Source organism: Chamaea fasciata, unplaced genomic scaffold (assembly GCF_029207755.1).
Source record: "Chamaea fasciata isolate MVZ Bird 193981 ecotype frontalis unplaced genomic scaffold, bChaFas1.0.hap1 SCAF_5, whole genome shotgun sequence".
NCBI classification, from domain to species: domain Eukaryota; kingdom Metazoa; phylum Chordata; class Aves; order Passeriformes; family Sylviidae; genus Chamaea; species Chamaea fasciata.
Window position 1 is genome coordinate 37,499,377 of NW_027094090.1, and position 20,179 is coordinate 37,519,555.

The window sequence follows — 20,179 nt, forward strand, 5'->3', positions numbered from 1 at the left end:
TCTTCAGTGCTAATCTAACTTAGATAGCTAAAAGCAATTATAAAAGAATTTTAAAGAAGCGTCCCTCTCTATCAAGCATAAGCCCCAAACATCCTTCCCTGTCATCCAAAGTCTCAATTCTACTCTCTTCTCACCAACCTCCCACTTTTCCCCCCAAAATAATTCTCCCTTCAATACAGCAAACAAAACTGGACAGAAGACACCATTTACACAGGTGTTAAAATTATGGTGCATTTCTGCAACTGCTGCCAAAGACGGCAGTTTCTATTTCAGTGACACATTTTCCCAGCCTGAACCTGTTAACAAGGTAACTTACCCTCCTCAAATACTAAATGAGGAGATTCCCTACACCTGGTACAAATGAAAAGTGAAAAGAATGAGTCACAACACTCCAATCAATGTTGAAAGTTTAATGTTCCTGCTACATACTGCCTTTCAGAACTGCTAAACAAGAGTGTCATTGATAACAAAACTACAGTAAGCACCAGAACAGTTTTAATTTAACCAATGCCATAAGAACTGGCACCTCATTTATATTCTTCTTCTTTTTGCTGCAGTCTGGAGAGCACAATAACTGCTGATTTAGAACTAGCATGTCAATCTGGAGAGAAGCTTACCAAACTCTGTCAATAGAATGTATTCATGACCCTGGATCTTGCAGGCTGCAGGTGTGCTTTGACATCTAACAACTCCCCTTTTCAAATATTGTATCCCATTGTATGTTAATGAAAGTGTTAAACAAGAAAGTAATCAAAGAGCAAGTCAAATTTGTTAAGTAGTGAATTTTGAAACTTACAACTTTTAACAGTTCGTTTTCTTTTTAAAATACAATTACCAAATGCTGTTAGCAAAAACGGGCTAGATCTAAGTAAGGACTTCAGAAACTTCCCATGTCCAGAAGTATGAACCCCAAAGCCCCATGTTAATGACTTCTCAAGCTCAGAACATACCATCACAGTTTGGTCTCTACACGTCCTCAAGTTTAAACTTAACCCTGGGAGATGCTGAGAGAAGAGACCACATGAAACCCAAACACCTGGCAGGGTCAGTGCCTCAAAGGATAAGCATATTCTGATACCACAAAAGCACAACCACATCTACTTTAACAAATAGCCACTGAGAGTAGTTGTTAACCTTTCATAACTGCTTTTTCTATGCTATGATCTGTGTTATCTAAAAAACACACAAGATCACAGATTTAATGGTCCTGCCTTTACATACAGCTATAGATAACAAGCCCCTTCTCCCAGATCCATGCATACCTGGAGAGGAGACAGATGAAGCCTGACAGGGATTCTGAAATGAAGCAGTGTGGTGTTTAAGCCTTCAAGGAATTAAAAAGAAAAATCAATAACAAAACTAAAACAGTTTAGACAGAGGACACTAGACCCACATCTTCTTGAGGGGGGCTGAGGATTCAGAAGGGCACTTGGGATAAGCTTCATTCTGTATTACCTACCCTCCAGGCAAGAGACGTGCTACAGAAACTCTTCCACCAGCCCTATCCTCATGTGGTCATTCCCTCCTGCTTCCCCTACTCTTTTCAAAACTTTATGGCTAAGTGTGTAAGTGGCACAAAAAATCCAGCTACTGCAGAAATAGATCCATGGCTAGCTGGACATTTCTTTCCATCACTACAAGGACCCTTCCATTCCTGAAAAAGCTATCTACATGCTTAGAAGATCAGAACTTACATAGTTGTGTGAAGTACAAGACCATACAGAGTGCAGTAGCATGCTACTGACTGGAAAAACTCAGTTTATGGCCTCTTTCAGCTCAGTATGTTTAAATCCACATCTCATCAAGCACTTCCATTGCTAGGCCAGAGGCAAGGTCAGAACAAGACGAGAAAGATCTTCTAGCCCATGTGTTTGAACTGACAAAAATATCCAATATGGACAAAGTATGAACCAGAATGTGCAAACACAAGCACAAGGAACAGAACATTAGGGGAAGAAAGGAGAATTTCTTTGAGTTTGTTTCCTCGTAGATGCTTGATGCAGTGAGGACAAACTAGAATACAGCCATGTGTTTCCAGCACTCCCTTCGTTCGGCTGCAGGGCATGTTTTATTCAGAACCACCTAGCTCCATCTACACAGACTGAAAATCCAAGGCACTTTGCTCCAGATTTCCCACTAATAAACAATGCCTTAGAGACAGGCAGAGCAATACCGAAGTCCTTTATCAGATCTAGCCCCACTTCTAAGAACTTGTATTCTCTAAAATGGCAGTGTGGACCAATCACTGAAACATCGAGCTCAGATTCACAAGTATCACACTGCAAGTGCAAAGTATGGATCAAACTTTCCAAACTATTGTGTTTGTTTTTCAAATGCTATATAATTTACTTTTCAGTAATTATCAGCTTTTGTTTCTAGGAAAACATGAACTGCAGCATGTAAGATATGCATTACCACTTTACACATGCAGATATACAAGTAATAAAACAAGACTAGCTTCTGAAAATACTAGGTTTTATTCACACCCCTGTGGTAAACAATAACCTTAATATGATGACTAGGGTTTTTTTGTAGATCACTATGTCACATAAAATACAAAACCCATAGCATAAACAAGCTGACAGTTATGAATGTTTAATGTGGTCTCGTCAGGAAATTGAACAAGTTATACTAGTCTTCTCAAGTAGTCAAATTCAAAATGCATCATCTCCTAGTTAGTACAAGTCACTGCCATTTCTATAACAAAGTAATGAAGGCACAGCTAGTGCAAGCAGACTTAAACCCGTTCAGACTACTGGGCTGAAAAAATACTTTGGTTGGTTCTTCAGGAGAGAGTTTTCTCTAAACAAATATTGGTCTCAGTTAACAGTTCTGATCATCTTCACAGCTGCAGTCTAATAGCTACATGACAAAGACTTCACAAGAACCAAACTATGTAGCAATGAATTAACATTCATGCTTTTAGGGCATTTACTGCATTCTACATATTGGCAGAAAATTATACTGTTAAAATGCTAGGTAGATTGAACCTACATTTTAAACTGGTTCTTAAGTGTTGAATTTCTTTTTTTTAACAAATTGGTTACTTAGTTCTACCAAGATACAAAACATAAGGCTGTAAGTAACTAATAGTTGTGTTTAGGCTATTACAGTGCAGGTAATCCTCAAGGCCACAGACACACTGCTTCACTGCTGCTTGCATTCTGCTGGATTTTGATCCTTCTGTTGAGAAAAAAGGAAAACCAGTTTACAGAAATCAGTATTTTAAAAGAACTATCAATATTTCTAAGCATGCTTTCTCAAGCTGCAATAATCTTCCATCTTTTCCCTTGCACTCATTGTCTAGCATGCAGCAATATCCACACGGCATTTATTTTGGCTTTGTCAGCACATCAGGATACAATCCAGAATAAAAACCTGTTCAGAACTAAGTGTGGTGAAGTACTCTAAAAGACACTGCAACTGGAAAAAGGAGAAAAGTGATGTGCAGTAACAAACAGCTCAGAAGCAGCATGCAGATCCTCTTTACAGTTTGAGACAAAAGAAATTTCCTATGGGCAGTAACAAGAGCATGGCCTTATGCCAGAAGGCATGGTGTAGAGCAATGCAATGAAATGAAATGCCAAATCACAGTTCCTAATGCTCTGGAAACATCCTTTGCAATAAATTCCAGTTGTTAAAAATTTCTAACATGGAAAATTTCTTCTGTTCTTGAAATAGTCAGCCAGTAATATGTCACAGTAATATGGGAATTCAAGAAAGTTTGGGGGGGGGGCGGGAGAGAGAGTTCAGTTGCAAGTTTTACTCCACGACCCCAAGCTATTCTAGGATCACAGCACTTTAATAAATTTAGCTGGCTTACAGCCTGAGATCAGCTTGCAACACTATAGTGCCCCTACTATCTCCAGCCCTTGAGCAGCTCTCTGAGCATAGTCATGCCCTTCTCAGTGGTTTCACTGAGAAAAGCACTCTGAAATGGTGGAAATAAGTCCAACTTGCAGCTGTTTCATTTGGATTCCAAAACTTTCTTGACTAGGAAAGAATTTGAATACACTATAGCATATCAAACGTCACCAAGACAGCCATACATTTTGATTACAAGTTTTTACCTTGCCTTTCTATGTACAATGCTAAGATTACGTAATTTTCTCAACAGTACTTTGACAGTAGCTCAAACCATTCCTATTGAAACAGTCATTTGAAATGATAAGCCCTTCAAATAGCAGGCATTCTGGAGCACTTCACAGACTCCATGACTGCAACTTTCACCTACCACAGATGCTTTCAGGTGGCCAGATGTACTTTTCCCTCAGCTACTAAAAAGCTGAGCTACTAAAAATGAGTTGAGTGGCTCGCGATCATTTTTTCAGCCTGATCAGTGGTTTTCCCTTCCCATGGAATAAGAAATCTCCCAGTTACTCTTGGCTGTTCACATTTTAGGACTTGCCTGCAGATACATTTCTGAACCTTGACTTCTGCTACCTCAAACAATGGAAGATTTGTCATTTACCTAATGTGAAAGAGCCTATTTTGTATTCTGTTGGGAAAACCTGTGCCAGAGCCAGCTTGTAGCAAGTTCCCAAAAACTGATGCTGGATCACAGTTTGCTCCATGTCCTTACAACCATTTTGCAATTTTTTATCATTAGGCAGCAACTTGCTGCAAAACAAATTTATACAAAACCAAGCCTGACTAACCTCAGTGCTCAAAGCCAAAAGTTACTTCTATAAAATGACTCCTGGAGAAAGAACTTGATAAAAGTTTCTCTACCAACTCTAGTCTGTCAGAATTAGGCCCAAAACAAAACATGCTCACCCACAGGAACTACTGGTTTAATACTTAAATTAAAACCAAGATTCACCATGCATAAAATTTTAAACATCTGTATGCATACACAAACTTTAAGCATTCATTTTAATTCCTTACTTTTGGGTCATAATCAGGATCATTTTCTTCATCTGCTTCTTCTTCTCCCTCCTGAAAGAAAACACTTAATATTTCTCTAGCTTATCCACATTCAGCTTCCAGTGCCATTTTCAAGAAAATTAAGATTATATTGTACTCAGAATCACATTAATTACCACTTTATATTATACACATTGTATTAGTTTATCCTCCATAAAGCATATCATTCGACATCAGTGGCAGCCTAATTTTTAAGATACCTTAAGGGTTGTCTTAGCTTGGTTTCGGTTTTGTTGGTTTTTGTTGTCGTTGTCTTGCTGGTTGTTTGTTGCTTTTAATTATTCATCTGAGATCCACAAAACAATATTTTCTATCTTATTTCAGAACTAATTCTTAAACTTAATATCCAGAGCACTCAAAAACTAAAGGAACTCTTATTCTAGATAAACTACAACAGGTAAACTATTTGAATCAAGGGCATCCATCATCTTACCTCATCATCTGCCTCTTCACCTTCTTCATCATACTAGAAGAGAAAATAAAGTTTTGATAGCACCATAAATGCAGCCATTAATAGCTCAAGTAGATGTCAGAGACCACTCTCTATTGTGATCTTAAGAGAATCATAGAATGGTTTGGGTTGGAAGGACCCTTGAAGGTCATCTAGCTCCAACCACCCTGCCATGGGCAGGGAAACCTGCCACTACACTAGGTTGCTCAGAGTCTCATCCAACCTGCCCTTGAATACCTGCAAGGATGGGACAGACAGTTTTTCTGGGCAACCTGTTCCAGCATCTCACAACCCTCACAGTGAAGAATTTCTTCCTAATACCTAATATAAGCCTAGTCTCTTTCAGTTTAAACCCAGAAGTGCCTGTGTCTGTCAGATTTAAAAATATTTTTTGCATCAGCACGAGCCATGTTCAACTTCCCCTGGTGAGCTCTGGCAGAGCAGATGGTCCCTGTTCCATGCAGCCGAGGGGGAGCTGATTACACTGTGGTACCAACTTGGGGACAGCGGAGCCCTGGGCAACCCAACCTGTCAGTACCTCCCTCCTCCACAGCCTCAGCCAAGCCTCTGCAACAAGGGCCAACAGTTTAGATTCTAAAAATTATTTTTAAGACAGGACAGATCTATGCCATATTAACAGTCAAGCTGTCCTTGTCTGAGCAGAGGCAGCAACAGAAAAATGTTTTACACAAGGCTCTGTGGTTTGTCAGTTTAAAGCCTAGCTCTTTTAAAACATGTAAGCTTTAGCAGAACTTGCTTTGATTATTTTGCTATGCTTTGAATGTGCTTATCTAGCATTTTTTTTTTTTAGTAGGAGAGGACTTTTGAAAGGATGAGGCTTGAATCTCCTAAAACTTCATAGTCCGGTATTACTAAGCACAAAGAAGAGGCTGCCGATCTACATAAACAGTCTCATTTGTTCTCTGGCAGCTCATTACACTTCCACAAAGTATTGGGTACACTTCTCTAGGAATGCCTTATATTCAAAATGCTACTATGACATCCTCTAAATGGTCAGCTTTACCACTGCTTTTGCCACAAAACTCTGAAGTAAGTTCTTCAAAGATAAATTACTTTTATGCTGATCTTTCCTGAACAACCTAGGAAGCTCTGCTGCAACTAATATTGGTACATCCCATTCTAAAGATACCAATGTAAGAAATTACCCAAGGTCTCGAAACAGCATTATTTCAAGGTTTTTAGTGTTCTGAATGAACATTATACTTACGTCATCATCATCATCTTCAATAGCTTCTCCAGTGAAGTACAATACTGACCGGGGAACTATACGTTCACGCAAGAAATGACCTATTTCAAAGTCTGCAGCAAGGATTGCCTCAGAATCATCATCCTGCATAAAACAATTATTATTTCCTAAACTATAAGATGGTAACTACTTTAATACACACATACAAGTTACATGGATTGTGATGTGGCCAGATTTACACAAATCCCATTACTGACTTTTTCGTTCCAGGAGCTGCTTTACAGAACTGAAACTGAGGGGCCAAGTTTGACACTTTTAACAGTCCACCTACATTATACAGTGAGGAGCTGCTGCTTCAGTAAGCCTAATTATATACAATTCTCGAGTTTCTTTAGTTCCAAGTATAAAGATTATTTATAATAATCCCATAGACTTACACTTCATATGCACAATACTCTTAAAGAGCTGAACAACAGTCAGGTGAGCCTATCACATTAAAGATTTTACAACCTACTTCTGATTGCTTCACTGCATCTCCTTCTTGATTCCCATTAGACAAAGCCACTACTGAAGCACCTGAACATCTAAAAATGCTCTCTGATCCAATCCCAGACTTTCACTTCTCTTTTTTTCATACCAAGTGTTCTGCTATCTCCCATCTAAACAATGATTTTGAATTCAAAAGACTTCTTTTTGGGTTTTGGTTTTCTAAACGTTATGAACATACAGCTTTTGGTGTCCATGCCAACTAGAATTCTAACAGCATGCTTCTGGGAACCTTTAATTTCATAGTTCTCACTCAAACTGCATAATATATTCCCTACTGTTAAGTATTTTTGGTAGTTCATCTCCTTACAAAAACATGTCTTATTGCCAGAGTGAGCACACAGAAAAGCAGGCTCTCGCAGTTTTCTATTCTTGTTTTATTACTTTCTTTCAAGAGTTAACAGCTTGAGAAATTTTTAACAGAATAAAACACATACTGGATACATTCAGCCATTAGATAGAATCATCCAAAGAATGCCTGAAGGGGGAGACTTACACCACCCATTAAATCAAAGACTAATAATGTAGATCGCTACATTTCTACAACTGTCAACAATTCATAAGGTAGCTTTCAGGAAGCATAAACTGTTAAAGTTGACTAAACTAAACTCTACCATCCAACTCAAACACTCCTAAAAAACAAAACTCAAAATACATACTAGTCTTCATAAGTATTCTCAGTTAAAGACAGGAGCAGTTAAAAATTGAGACTATTTAACAAATTCTAAAATGCCATAAACACTGCATCATCATTTTTTTAAATAAGCCAACTTACCAGGTCTCCACTTTCAGGAACTGTAGAAAAAAGAACAGAAGAAACAAGTGAGCGACATATAGTCTACATTTAAAGTTAATACACGTAAACTAGTATTCAGCTTACCTTCAGGAGGACTAAAGAAGTTGAAGAAAGAGTCATTGGAAACAGTTTTTGTCACCGTCCTGACTGTTCCACGGCCCTTATGTTTTTGCTTCTTTTTAATGGTTTTCAAAGTAACATTCTTTCCTTTTTTCCAGTCTATTTGGCAACTGAAGTGTAAATAAAAAACAAATAGCACAAAAAAACCCACAACTACCTGCAGCTTAATACACAAATATCTACTAAGACTATGACAACTGCAAGAGACACAGGGAAGAGAAAATTCTATGGTAGCATTTATTAAGTGCTGTCCTTTCATTAGTTTATAGGCTGGGAACAAGAGTAACAGGTTCATTTTAGGATTATTTCCATCCAGAAATTTTTCCTTCTCCACTCAATCTCCAAAATGCTAATTTTCATTAGCTACCAGGTACAGCCTAACTTTCCATCAACAATTAGTCCTGCACCATTTTTAGAGCCACTCATCCATTATAAAGTAATGTCATATTTGGGCATGTTAGTAATATGCTAAAGTCCACCACATCTATCATTATAACCAGTAAGTGCTTAAAACAATGCATCAAGCAGGGATGCAGTTTTTGGCTGATTTAAAGTTGTTTGTGAGGGTTTTGTCTTCTTGTGCTATATTTGTTTGTTGAGGTTTTGCTGTTCTGGGGTTTTTTAACTCTATCCTGCTTACAGAGCAGAATCATGCCTACAGGCTTCTCTAACAGTCAAAGCATTCTGGTGACAAGTAAATGAAAAAGTCGTATCAGTGAAACTAACTGCATTTGCAGAAGTTTCAGATTAGATTCTTTTACAGACTCAAAGAAATGGAGTGAGTTGCCCTGGGACAAGAAGGAGTTGTCTTAGCTAAAAGAGAAAACAAAGACTAGGAGTTAATTTTTATAGAAGCAGTGGCATCTGACACCATACTTGGCCAAAATTCATGATTTTCAAATCAGTTCAAACTGGGGAAGACAAAACACTTTAATCAAAGCTACCCAGGCCCTTAAAACTAAATCTCACAGGACTTTGCAAAATATGTTAAGTGACTGGGAAATAAAGAGGTATGAGCAGTATGAGCAATTGCAGATAAGAGTAAAACCAACACTGACTATGCAGTGATAGGCTGTAACTTAGTTGTTATCACTCAGAAGAGCAGTCAAAACATTGGAGATTTGAACAAAAAAAGCTATTGAAGGAAAGGGCCCAAATGTACTCATAAGGATAAATATGTACAAGAGAGTTTTCTCTCATACCTCTGGTCACAAATAAAGGGACAAGTAAAGAAAAAATTACTTAACTAATTTAAAATAGAAGATTTCACTAAGAAAGGAGTATGACAGCTTTTTAGACTGAGTAACCCAGAATTATGATGACTATTCTCCATTTCTTACATAGACACTTAAAGGCAAACATTCAACGCTTAAAAAACAAAACAGACAACTGCAATATAAAAAGTAAATCTCTAACAAACTCCCCAAAATGCTGCATGTCAGAAGTACAAAAAGATTAAAGGAAGCAATCAAACAAATTCTAACAAGAGTAATCCAGGCCCACTTAAATATACCACCATCCACCTTTCAATTCACCTTTACTGATTGCAGGACAATACTTCTGAATAAATACTGAGTACATTTCTAATTTATATGCCTACATAACATATATGCTTATAAATTATGCCATACAAATCATGTGTTTTTCTATATTGTATTGAAGTTATTGATAACTACTAAAAAACCCACGTCAAGCCTAGTTGTTCACAAGTTACAAGGGGAAATAACTTTTCCAGCACCTCCCCAAGATGCTGTAAAGCTCTTCAGCTTGATAATGCTAAGAAAAAAATCATTATATTGCCTTCAAGATCTAGTAGCACTTACCCTGTACAACCCATGATTTCTGGTCCATCAAAGGAAAAGGGATCAGAATCATCTGGCTCTGACCTCATTCTATACGTCTTTGTCAACACTTCATTTGTGAAATAGTCATTTGGTTCGAAATGAAATTCTAATGTGAAACTCTTAAAAAGAATTGCAGAACAGTAACTTTAGTTATTTACAAACACCTTTAACTTCTTAACACCTAAATCCAAAGAATACACATGCAACAGAATACACCTTTTTCCAATACACCCATAACTTACTCTAGAATTTGCTACCCAAGTTGTACAATAAATCTTCAAATCTTTTCATTTATTTCATCTTGCACTTTCTAGTTACTATACTGCTTTCAGTAATGACAGATCTCCCAGCACACAGCTTTCCCGTTACTAACGCATAGGAAGAATTTCTAAATTTAAAAATATTAGAACTTAGAAAACTGTCTGATTTCTGCCAGGGAAGTATATGAAATTACAGCAGTTACACAAAAAGTACCCAAAGATATCAAAATGCAATGGTGAAACTTAAGTTATCAGATATTAAGGCCAATCTCATCAAAAGTTGAAGGTTAAATTTAGCATACATTCATTCACAGGGTGGTGCAAGACTAGCACCAGACCTTGTACTGCTTTCTCAGAAGCAGCAGCTGTATATTTTCTCATGATTTCCAAAAGACAATTGGCTACTACAGAACATGTTGCTAAAATACACATAAATTTTAAGATAACACAAAAGTAATCTTGTTTATTAATAAGTCAAACTAACCATAGGCTGTCCAACTTCTGAAAATTTCACTTTTATATCTTTTAAATATTTCAGGATAGGTTCATCATGTTCCTGTAGAGAAAACACAGTGTATTTAATTTTCGTAACATTCAATTATACACAGATTTAAGGTCTCGCAGAGATAAAAAGCCATGTTTTGAACAAGTTTTCCTTAGGAAAAAAAAAAACCACCTTGTTACAACACCGAAATACTTCCATGAACATGACCAGCAGATGGCAACAATGGCTGTGCACACAGTCCCCAATACAGTACACAACCAAAACCAATGCAAACACCAAACACCACTTACAGTTTTTAGTAATGTCTAATACACTTCTCACACACACTTCTATAAGCACTGAAAATTTACTAGTATTGTAGAACAGGTTCAAAAAATAAAACAGCAGGGAGGTATTTCAGTGCTCTGTACTCTCACTTCAAAATTTACCACAGATGACATCCAAGTGAGGGTCCCATTATTGCTCCCCAATAGACGTATCAAGCATCCTAGTGTTCCCACTGCCTTCTTGAAGACACTTGGATTAATTACCAATGCAACTTTAAACAAGGCTAGACCACCACCTACCTGAACCATATCACTGAGCAAGTCCACATTCTTGAATACTGTCAGCCAAAACTCAGGGATTCCTTTAGGGTCTTCTTTTTCTTCATCTTTTTTTTCTTCTTCAAGCTTAGCTTTCTCTTTCATTTCCTCCTTGAGAAAATAAAAATATTGGGTTTTCCTTAATTTTAAGAGTGCCCAGTTCTTTTTGTTACCAGTACGATTAGGTGTCATGCAGATGCTTTAAGCAACCATTAAGAATTTGCATCATTAATAGCAAGTAATCATTACAAACCTGTTTTTTTACAAAATTTCAGCTTAATTGAATCTTGTTTCATGCTAAAGCTTGAGATATTGATGAGAACCAATTAAGATACTCACTGAAATTTCTTCATCAGCATCTGCTTTCCATTCACATTCTTCTTCTGTAGGTTCATAAATGGCATTGATGATTTCACTTCGCTGGAAGATTAAACCAAGAATATTTTCAAATTTCCTAGTCATTGCAATCAGCAATGCCCTAACCAATAAATTCCTAATCCTAAATTATACAGCTAGTAATACATTAACTACTTATCAAAACCTTTTCTTCTGGCTCTAGAAGATAGACTCAGCAGTTAGGAGGTTCTCAACACACTAAAATAAACACCATAGTCCCAGAAAAGTCACTGTATCATCTGACATCTGCTCAATTAAATGAGGTCTGATACACTGAAGTAATTTTGATAACTGTGGAACAGACTTAACTTTTCACTCTTAATCTTCGTTGATATTCACCTGGGTAGCAAAATTGTATAATTGAATTGAATGAATTGAAGGTGCACGTATAAGACCAAAGTAATTTGGAACATGAGTAAGTTTTCTGGTTTTTACATTCCCTTGTATTTTAGATGAAGCTTTAAAGTACAAATCAGAGTAGCATTAAAATACCTTGTCAAATAAGGGCTGATAGAGAGCAGCATACTTTCTTTCCAGCTCATGAACTTCCTCATAGAACTTTGCTTCTATCTGTGCGCACTGAACTTGAAGGTTCTTGAGAGCATTCACACGTCTTTTAACAACTTTAGGCAAGCTGAAAAATTCAGTGACAGAACTGTTACTCACACTGCACTTTAAGCACATATTGATCTCTCCTTAACCGGACCCCCTGAAAGTTAACCAGCTTGTACCACAACAGATTTTTACACTCTATTTTAGGTTTTAGAAAGTTTAAATAAAAACTGCAACCAATTTCACCAATGAGATCGAAATCCTTAGCACAACCTCTTAAACTGAGGCTCAACCACAGTTAGAACCAGAGGATTCTAAACACCTGGGTAAATCATGGGAGAAATCTGTGTAATAAATCTTCGTTCTAAAAACAAATTCTACATTATCAATAAGTAACAAAGTAAAATCATAGTATTGAATACAACTAAGAAAGGTCTCATCATTAATTTGCTTGGTTTTATGAAAAAGTTCTAGACAGTTGAGTTATTCTTTGCTAAGAAATTTAATCTTCAAAAGCTGCTTCACTGAGCACAGCAGCTGGTAGCAATGTCTTTAAACACACTGTCTGACCCAAAGTGAGCCAGAACTGGTTTGCTAAATGAGCCACTGTATTATAAATGTGCAAAAGGAAAAAAATTACTGCATGCCTCATAAATGCAGATCAACTAAGGAAAATTCTTGCAAGAATTTATAGCAAGTTTTGATACATGAGAAAACCACATGAAGTACTGCTAATAACACTCGGGTATCATCAGCAAATGGTTACAGTCTAAGCATAAAATGACTGTATTAGTGACACCAGGCCTCCAAGTGTCTGTCTATAGTTTAAATAACTGATGTTTCATGACCAAGGCAAAACTACAAAAGATATTCCAAGAAGCAGGAAAGTATCCTAAGATACTGAGTGCCATACTGTAACTGCAGAGGAAAGCATCAACCACTGTAAATACTAGCATCCTTTTCTTCATGAAACCTCAAATAAAAACTCTTCAATTCTGAGATGCACTACGGACAGATTATATTAGTTTTTCTACTGTCTGAGCAGCACAGTGGTTTACCACCACAAATGCCATAGACAACATTGTTGAGAAAACAAAAGAACCATTTTAACACTCTGCTCATACTAAACAAATGTTGTACCTTTCTACATATCCTGCAGATGTTCCTACTAGACCATCAAGTCTTTCCTGAAGGGCTGCAAGAATCTGAGGATTTTGCATCATCTGCACAGTTAACTGCCGAGCTAAATTAAAAAAGAAAATTATGTAAGCACAAAGTGCATCTTTTGGACCAATCTTGAAAGAAAGAATTGTGCATAAAAAAAGGGAAATTAGACAACCAAGAATTACAGATGTAGAAGAACTCTTGAAAACTGTGTCAATTTTCCCTACTACCGAAACATGTTTCTGATTTATAAAATCCAATTTACCTCCAGGATTCCTTTAGTATAATTTCCCCTTTGATTCTCACCTATAACAGCTGGGAAATCACCAAAAATACATTACTCATCTCTATGTTCTTGTGGGACACCTGAATTCTTACCATTTAATTACTGTATGCCATTTAATTACTTCAGCTAATGAATGTGTTCCCCCACATTTTGCAATCCAGTTTTGAAAACACTTCTCCCAATAGATTAGCGAAGTATAACATCTTGAGCAAAATGTTCTACTTTATTGCTATTATTCTGTCCAAGCAAACATGTAACATGCAGAGATTATTAGTTATTTCTCTTTTGGCTAATTGCTCTTTAGATTCCATCTGTGCCCCCATACTTTAAATATAAAGCATAAATAAGACCGTTCAGCACTGACAAAACAAGTATTTTGATATGTGCTTATGTTTTTTGTTGAGGGGAAATAAAAAAGGATTTATTAATTTTAAGAGTGGTAACACTAAGCATGATTTGTTCTGCTCACTGTCAACTCAGCAGCAAATTACTAAACAACTAATCAAAAAGAGATGCACAGACATATACATGCACATTAATTTTTTATACCCAAAGCTTTACACTTGTGAAGATTTTATCTGGTTACAGTTTTGAAATAATCCAGTCACATATTCACAATAATCCTGTCTTTTCCCATTATACAGGCGGCCAGCACTGCCTGAACCTGGCATTAACCATGACTAAAATGAGTAACTGCAGACAACTAATAAGAATCATACAATTTGAAAAGAAGTCCTTGCTTCAGAACTTAAATACATTTGTAGATCTGAAATTGTTTTACCATTTCCTATTATTTTTTGAAGTACAATATTTTTAACACAGTAACTAGCAAGCACATATGCTTAGAGGTTTAGAAACTCCCGGTCTCAACATTACCTTTGCTGTTGCCATCTTCACCAGTTTCTTCTTCTTCTACTTCTTCAACATCTTCCATATCCTGCTGATCAAGCTCAGACTGTTCTTTGCTATTAGAAATATTCAATAACAGCATCAAGAAGTTAGCTTTATAAAATGCTACAAAGAGCTTAGCTCAAACTAGAGATTATGTGGGTAGAAACAAACTGTTGCGTCTTTTGATCTATGACAAGCAAGTCTTAACAGCCAAACAAAGCCAAATTTGTCCTCACTCAGTTTCACATTTGACAATCCTGCAACAGTTTAAAGAATTAGCAACTTTCCAGAATTACAAAGTTGCCTTTTGTAAAAATAATTCCTTCATCTCCTGTTCTTATCAACCAGTCAAAGCCTCCTTCTACCCCACATATCTTCCTTAAGACGTGCAGGCCTTGAGAACTGTGGGTAGGATCACTTAAACTATACTTCAAATGCCACAAAATAAGAACACTCAAAAGTATAGAAAAAAACCTATAGTGAAACAATAGGAATGGGCAATACTCTGTTTTTTCCCCTCCAGAATTCCAACTAACATAGGAAGTTGAGTCGTGCTTTCTTCCACTTTTGTATTTACTTACAATTAAGATCACAAACCCATTAATCACAAGCAACATAAGCTTTTCTTCCACATGCTATAAACCTCAGGTCTTGCCACAGTGCTCAAGGTCAGTATCTAGACCCTGCCAATCCAGTATCTGGAGAGCCCAGCCATGTCAAGCACCGCACAGGACACACTCAGAGCCTCAGTAACATACAGATTTTACTTACTTGTCTATGTCTGCCATTCTGCTAGATTTCAAACACTAGAGAAAAACAAAAAAACAACAACACATAAGAACAGCAGCACTTGATTTCAGTTACAAACTATATGATCACCTGTCATAATACTAAAAGAAATACAAACTGTGTCAGCTTTATGAAACATGATAAATACATATTACAGTCTGAAGAGTGGCACATCTCCCTTGCACATTTTGAGCTCTCAGTCTAAAACATACAAAAATATTGAAAATTTTTGTTCTGGTTTAGAACCTCTAGATCTACTCCCATAAATTAAAGTATCAAGTACCAGAAAAACGCCATGCTAAATTTTGGATCTTAGGACTGTACTAATATCACTGACTGAAAGTTAGTCCTAAATATAAAATTGGAACATAACCTGAGAAAAACTGAAGCAAAAATGGTGCTGGTAACTACTTACTTATTTCCAGCACATGATTGCAGACAGAGCATACGTGCAACTACATCAGTTCAAGAATGAAGATGCCTTTTTGTGGCTTTACTTTTCTCAACTTTACAAAACCAATCCAAGTAGTTCCTCAGAATATCCACAAAATTGCAACATTTTACAAAAAAAAAAATTGATGCCAAGTGCCAGGCTATTTAACATAAATAACTCCCATGTCCTGAATTATCATAAATTTCTTAAATATCTCAGTATAATCATACACATATTCCACACACAGTAACTAGAAACATTTCATATTGAGACTATTGCAAATCTTGCATACCATGAAGAACCCATGTTCTCAAACATATTACAAAATGAGTAGCATTTTCTACCTGCAAAACAGTACTTAGGAGCCTCGTCTCCAAAAAGATGTTTTAGGTAACTTGAAGTCTAGGACAATACCATGCACAAGAAAACACTGTCCCATTACTACCATCTGCCAATAATTCAGGAGGCTCCAACTACCAGGAATAATTCACTGGCCCAGAAAGCAAGGAAACCAATGCTTTAGAGTCTCCCTTTTACCTGCTGTCCGGTAAGCTAAACAAATTCAAGTTTCCTTCAGGAATTTCAACTCCTTACAATGCATTCAAATGGGAATTTCAGCAGTGTTGGATGGATGTGTTCAGAAAAAGTGAAAACTGTATTTGATCTGTCCAAAGTGTAACACAAAAATACAATCCCAGTAAGATAAGAATATTAACAGTCAATAATGAAGAAACATGTTAGAATCTAAACTTTAGGATTAAATGCCTACATTTTATGTAAATATAATCCAAATATTTCCTTTTCTGGTGTCGTAACTACTTCCCAACAATTACATGGAAAGAAAGGATCTGATATCCTTATTTAGGACCACAATTTCATAGTGCCAAATAAAGCTCTAGAATGTATTCAAAAAGATTCAATTCCCTAATATGCAGAAAAACAAGACAACCAACTACTTGTCCATCTATTTCAGAAAAATAAATACAGTATTTGCTAACAAATAGAATGGCAGCCTAATGGAAACCAAAGAACATCTAACAATTCAGTAAGAAGAATTAGAGCAATATTCTTGACTCATTTTATTCAGATCACATTTGCTTGCCTTGTAATTTCAATTTTGCACATGTAACAATTCCCTATAACAATTCCAAAGACTCTCTTTGAATATCATTCTCAAAGACAGCATGGACTGAAGACCTAAAGAAACTGAAAGCATACAATTACAACTCTCACATACAGGTCTCTGTTTTACTTGAGCAATGCAACTATTAGCATTATTTCTGTTGTACACAACATAGTATCCATGAAAAATATACAACCTTTTCCTTACATACTTCCTCTTAACTTGCTTTTAATGCAGGACCATTTCAATGAGACTGATAGTATTGCTGTGCAAAAGAACATAAAATGCACAGCTCACCTGCCTTTCATATATTTTTCTGCAAGTGTAACACAGTGATGCTCCTTGCATTTGCTTTCTCTGTTCTCCCTATCAAAAAAGCTTCAATTTCCATAAAACAAGAAGTAGCTCTTTCAACAAAGGTGTGACCAGTGGCAGCACAACCCCTGGGGTCTCTCCAAGTCAGTGGGCTAGATGAAACAGCAGCTGAAACACTTTAGAGGTTTTCTGAAAGACAACAACTTCCAGTTCATTTAAACATTTTTTCCTAAATGATGACAAGATTGGCTATGAACAAGCAATGCCTAAAAACTTTAAGAAGCATCCAGCCCATCTCCAAAAAGGGCCATTAGCCAATACCTTGGAAAAAAGCAATGACATGGTAAGAATTCCCTCAAAAAGACTTTTAGCTTTCAATTACATTCAGAAAAAACACACTTGCTCAGAAGAGCAGGCATTTGACAATGTCATAACAAATTTTTATTTCAGAAGCTAGTCTTCTTTTTCCCCAAAATCACTCAGGTAAGCTGATGATATCACTCAAGTTTCTGAGTTGCAATATTCAGCTCAGAGATCAGATCTAAGATTTTTCTATACTAGGCAACTGTGTAGCAGGGGAAATTTCACCAGCAGTGTAGCAGGGGAAATTTCACCAGAATTCCTCACTGGACCCTTGTTTTCACCTCTGACCAACTACCTGTCATTACAAACTTTCATCCACCCTTTTGCTGTTCGTCCTCTTTCCACGATCACTTCTGACCATGCTAAAGGCATTCATCTCACTACAGCACCCTGCGGGACTCCAGCTCTGCCGCTCTCTTCTCATTGCAATGGGCAGTTATCACCCTCTGCTTTCTGGCTCTTAAACAATCCATGCAAGCACTGTATGTTTTCAAATTATGGCCCAGTTTACTCAAAGACTTTGAATAACATTCTTCAAAGATTTTTTTGAAATTAAAATAGACTGTATCAAGCAGCTGTCAACTTCCGAGCCTCCCTCCAGTGTTTCTCTCTCTCATCCAATTTTTCCTATTCTCCTTGCAGCAGTCTTTTTCATCCTTTAATCTTCCCACCACTTTTTACACAACTCAGTATCAGAATGCACACAGTTGGAAGAGTTCTTCTGCAAACTGAGGAGATACTAGTGTCTGTCACGACAATTATCTGCCAGCTCTAGACAACTGTTCTTGAGTAAGGAGACTAAAAGGCACTGCCAAGAAAACTATGCTGGCAGACATTTAGGCTAATCTGTGCAACCCACTAGCATGGAAGAGATGTAGTTGCATCACATTTTGTTTACTGTCATTTACTTAAAAAACCATAAGCTTCACTGCAAACACAGCTCTACTGGCTAAAAAAAAGCCCAAACAGAAACAAAACACTGCAGAAAAGCACTAAGAAAATGCATTCCTTAAGAGCAAACAATCTCCACTGTCTCTGCACAATGCCCAGTTCAAGGTCCTGGTCTAGTCTTCAGAGTTTCAAATACACTATATACCACAACCAGTAACATTAGAATACATCACTGGAGTATTGATTTTGCAGTATTTCCCCAACACTAAATATTTAAATATAGAATTTGTATCACTCCACTTTCCATAAGACACAGCTGTCTTTCCCAGTTCATTCATAGGTGCACTGAGGTTCAGAAAACAGCAGCTGCACCTTGGCTTGTGAGCAACAAAACCACTAGCATCACCCCCTGAAATACTGCCAGGGAGACACCAGTTGTCAATGGAGTATTCTAACAAACCTGGATACATCTGATGTATTACTTCAAGCCTCAGTATCTAGGCGATTGTTTTGGACTAAGATACTGTTTGGAATCTAGGCCTCCTGACTGCATGAAGAGGCTTATGAGCACAGATAAAGAGTAGTCAACACGCCTGTATAAAGCCAGCATGCAAAAAACCTCACTAGTAAAATATATTATTTCCCTGTTATTTGTACACCTACAGCCACTAACTGTTTGAATGCAGTAGACTGCATTATGGTCAAATGCAGAGGTGCCCACAACGCTTTGCTTACAATGTTTTGCTGCTCATTGTAAAAATATGCAGAAGAAAAACAACGGTTATCTCATCAGGGCTTGAAAGAATGTGTAGGATGTTCATGCTACAAAAAGAAAGCAAAAGTACAGAAAAGCAAGCTACAGTGCAAGTTTCCTAAAGGTTCAAATTTAAAACCTCTTTCATACAGGTATCTTAAGCCTGCCTGCCACCACAAAAAAGGATGTTCTTTATCAAAATGGAAAGGTTAGAAGACTTAATCCAGCACTAGTTTACCCACAATTTTGAGTGCATCCAGCAGAATTACCGAAAATTAACAAAACTCCCCTAAAATTTAACTTACCAAAAATGTTGTGACAATTTGCTATTTTCATTAGGCTTAAAGAACACTTGGTCTTGTTAAACTGTCATGTTTTTCAAGAAATGGAGTTTGATACATGCAGAATGTCCATGTGTTCATCCTCAAGATAGTCATTAGTGAGCTTTCAGTTTTCAAGGGTTATCGTTTCTTCACTAAATAATTCTGTGAAGTGATAAGTGAAGATAAAAATACAAACTCTAAGTGTTCAGCACTTCCTAATCTGAATTTGCACAGAGGCACTAGCCATGTTACAGCTAGGATGCAGGCTTTGGTGAGAAGCCTTTTCTTTTCCAGCTCAGCTTTACGTGTCCCAAGTGAGCACACCACTATTAGATTACCCGGACATCCGCTCGCCCTCAGGAAGACAGGTCACACCGAGGTGAACTGCAAGTCTGCTGAAGCAGCACGACATTCCTGAGACACAGCTCCTCCAGCAAAGTAACAGTATTTCTGCACAAGCCCCGAGGCTGGCAGGCTGACAACTCATCTCAGCTGTTCAGCATCTCTGAGCATACAACGCCTCAAACAGTATCCATACCTTCCCCTCCAGGAAACACCTCTTCCCCTTCTCCAGACAAATTACTCACACAATTACCTTGGGATAGCAATTAAAATAAAATTTTCAAGTTGTTAAAGAGTCACAGATGGGCTTTCTGAGGC

General features: G+C 37.1%; 1 protein-coding gene across 2 annotated transcripts in view; it reads right to left on the minus strand.

Moving 5' to 3' along the window:
- Positions 1–395: 395 nt before the first annotated feature.
- The window catches only part of NAP1L1 (nucleosome assembly protein 1 like 1), a 29,181-nt gene continuing 9,397 nt past the window's right edge, over positions 396–20,179 (minus strand). Inside the window, exons 2-15 of one of the 2 annotated variants that reach the window (XM_066183278.1) lie at positions 15,300–15,334; positions 14,514–14,602; positions 13,328–13,430; positions 12,128–12,269; positions 11,579–11,659; positions 11,222–11,347; positions 10,635–10,706; positions 9,870–10,009; positions 8,011–8,156; positions 7,906–7,925; positions 6,606–6,728; positions 5,360–5,392; positions 4,888–4,938; positions 396–3,183 (exon numbers count right to left, since the gene is read on the minus strand). In XM_066183278.1, the coding sequence (XP_066039375.1) occupies positions 3,148–3,183; positions 4,888–4,938; positions 5,360–5,392; positions 6,606–6,728; positions 7,906–7,925; positions 8,011–8,156; positions 9,870–10,009; positions 10,635–10,706; positions 11,222–11,347; positions 11,579–11,659; positions 12,128–12,269; positions 13,328–13,430; positions 14,514–14,602; positions 15,300–15,316 (1,179 nt within the window). In that variant the 5' untranslated portion in view covers positions 15,317–15,334 and the 3' untranslated portion in view covers positions 396–3,147. Of the gene's footprint in view, positions 3,184–4,887; positions 4,939–5,359; positions 5,393–6,605; positions 6,729–7,905; positions 7,926–8,010; positions 8,157–9,869; positions 10,010–10,634; positions 10,707–11,221; positions 11,351–11,578; positions 11,660–12,127; positions 12,270–13,327; positions 13,431–14,513; positions 14,603–15,299; positions 15,335–20,179 lie in introns of both variants that reach the window. The other variant, XM_066183276.1, reaches the window with a different exon arrangement.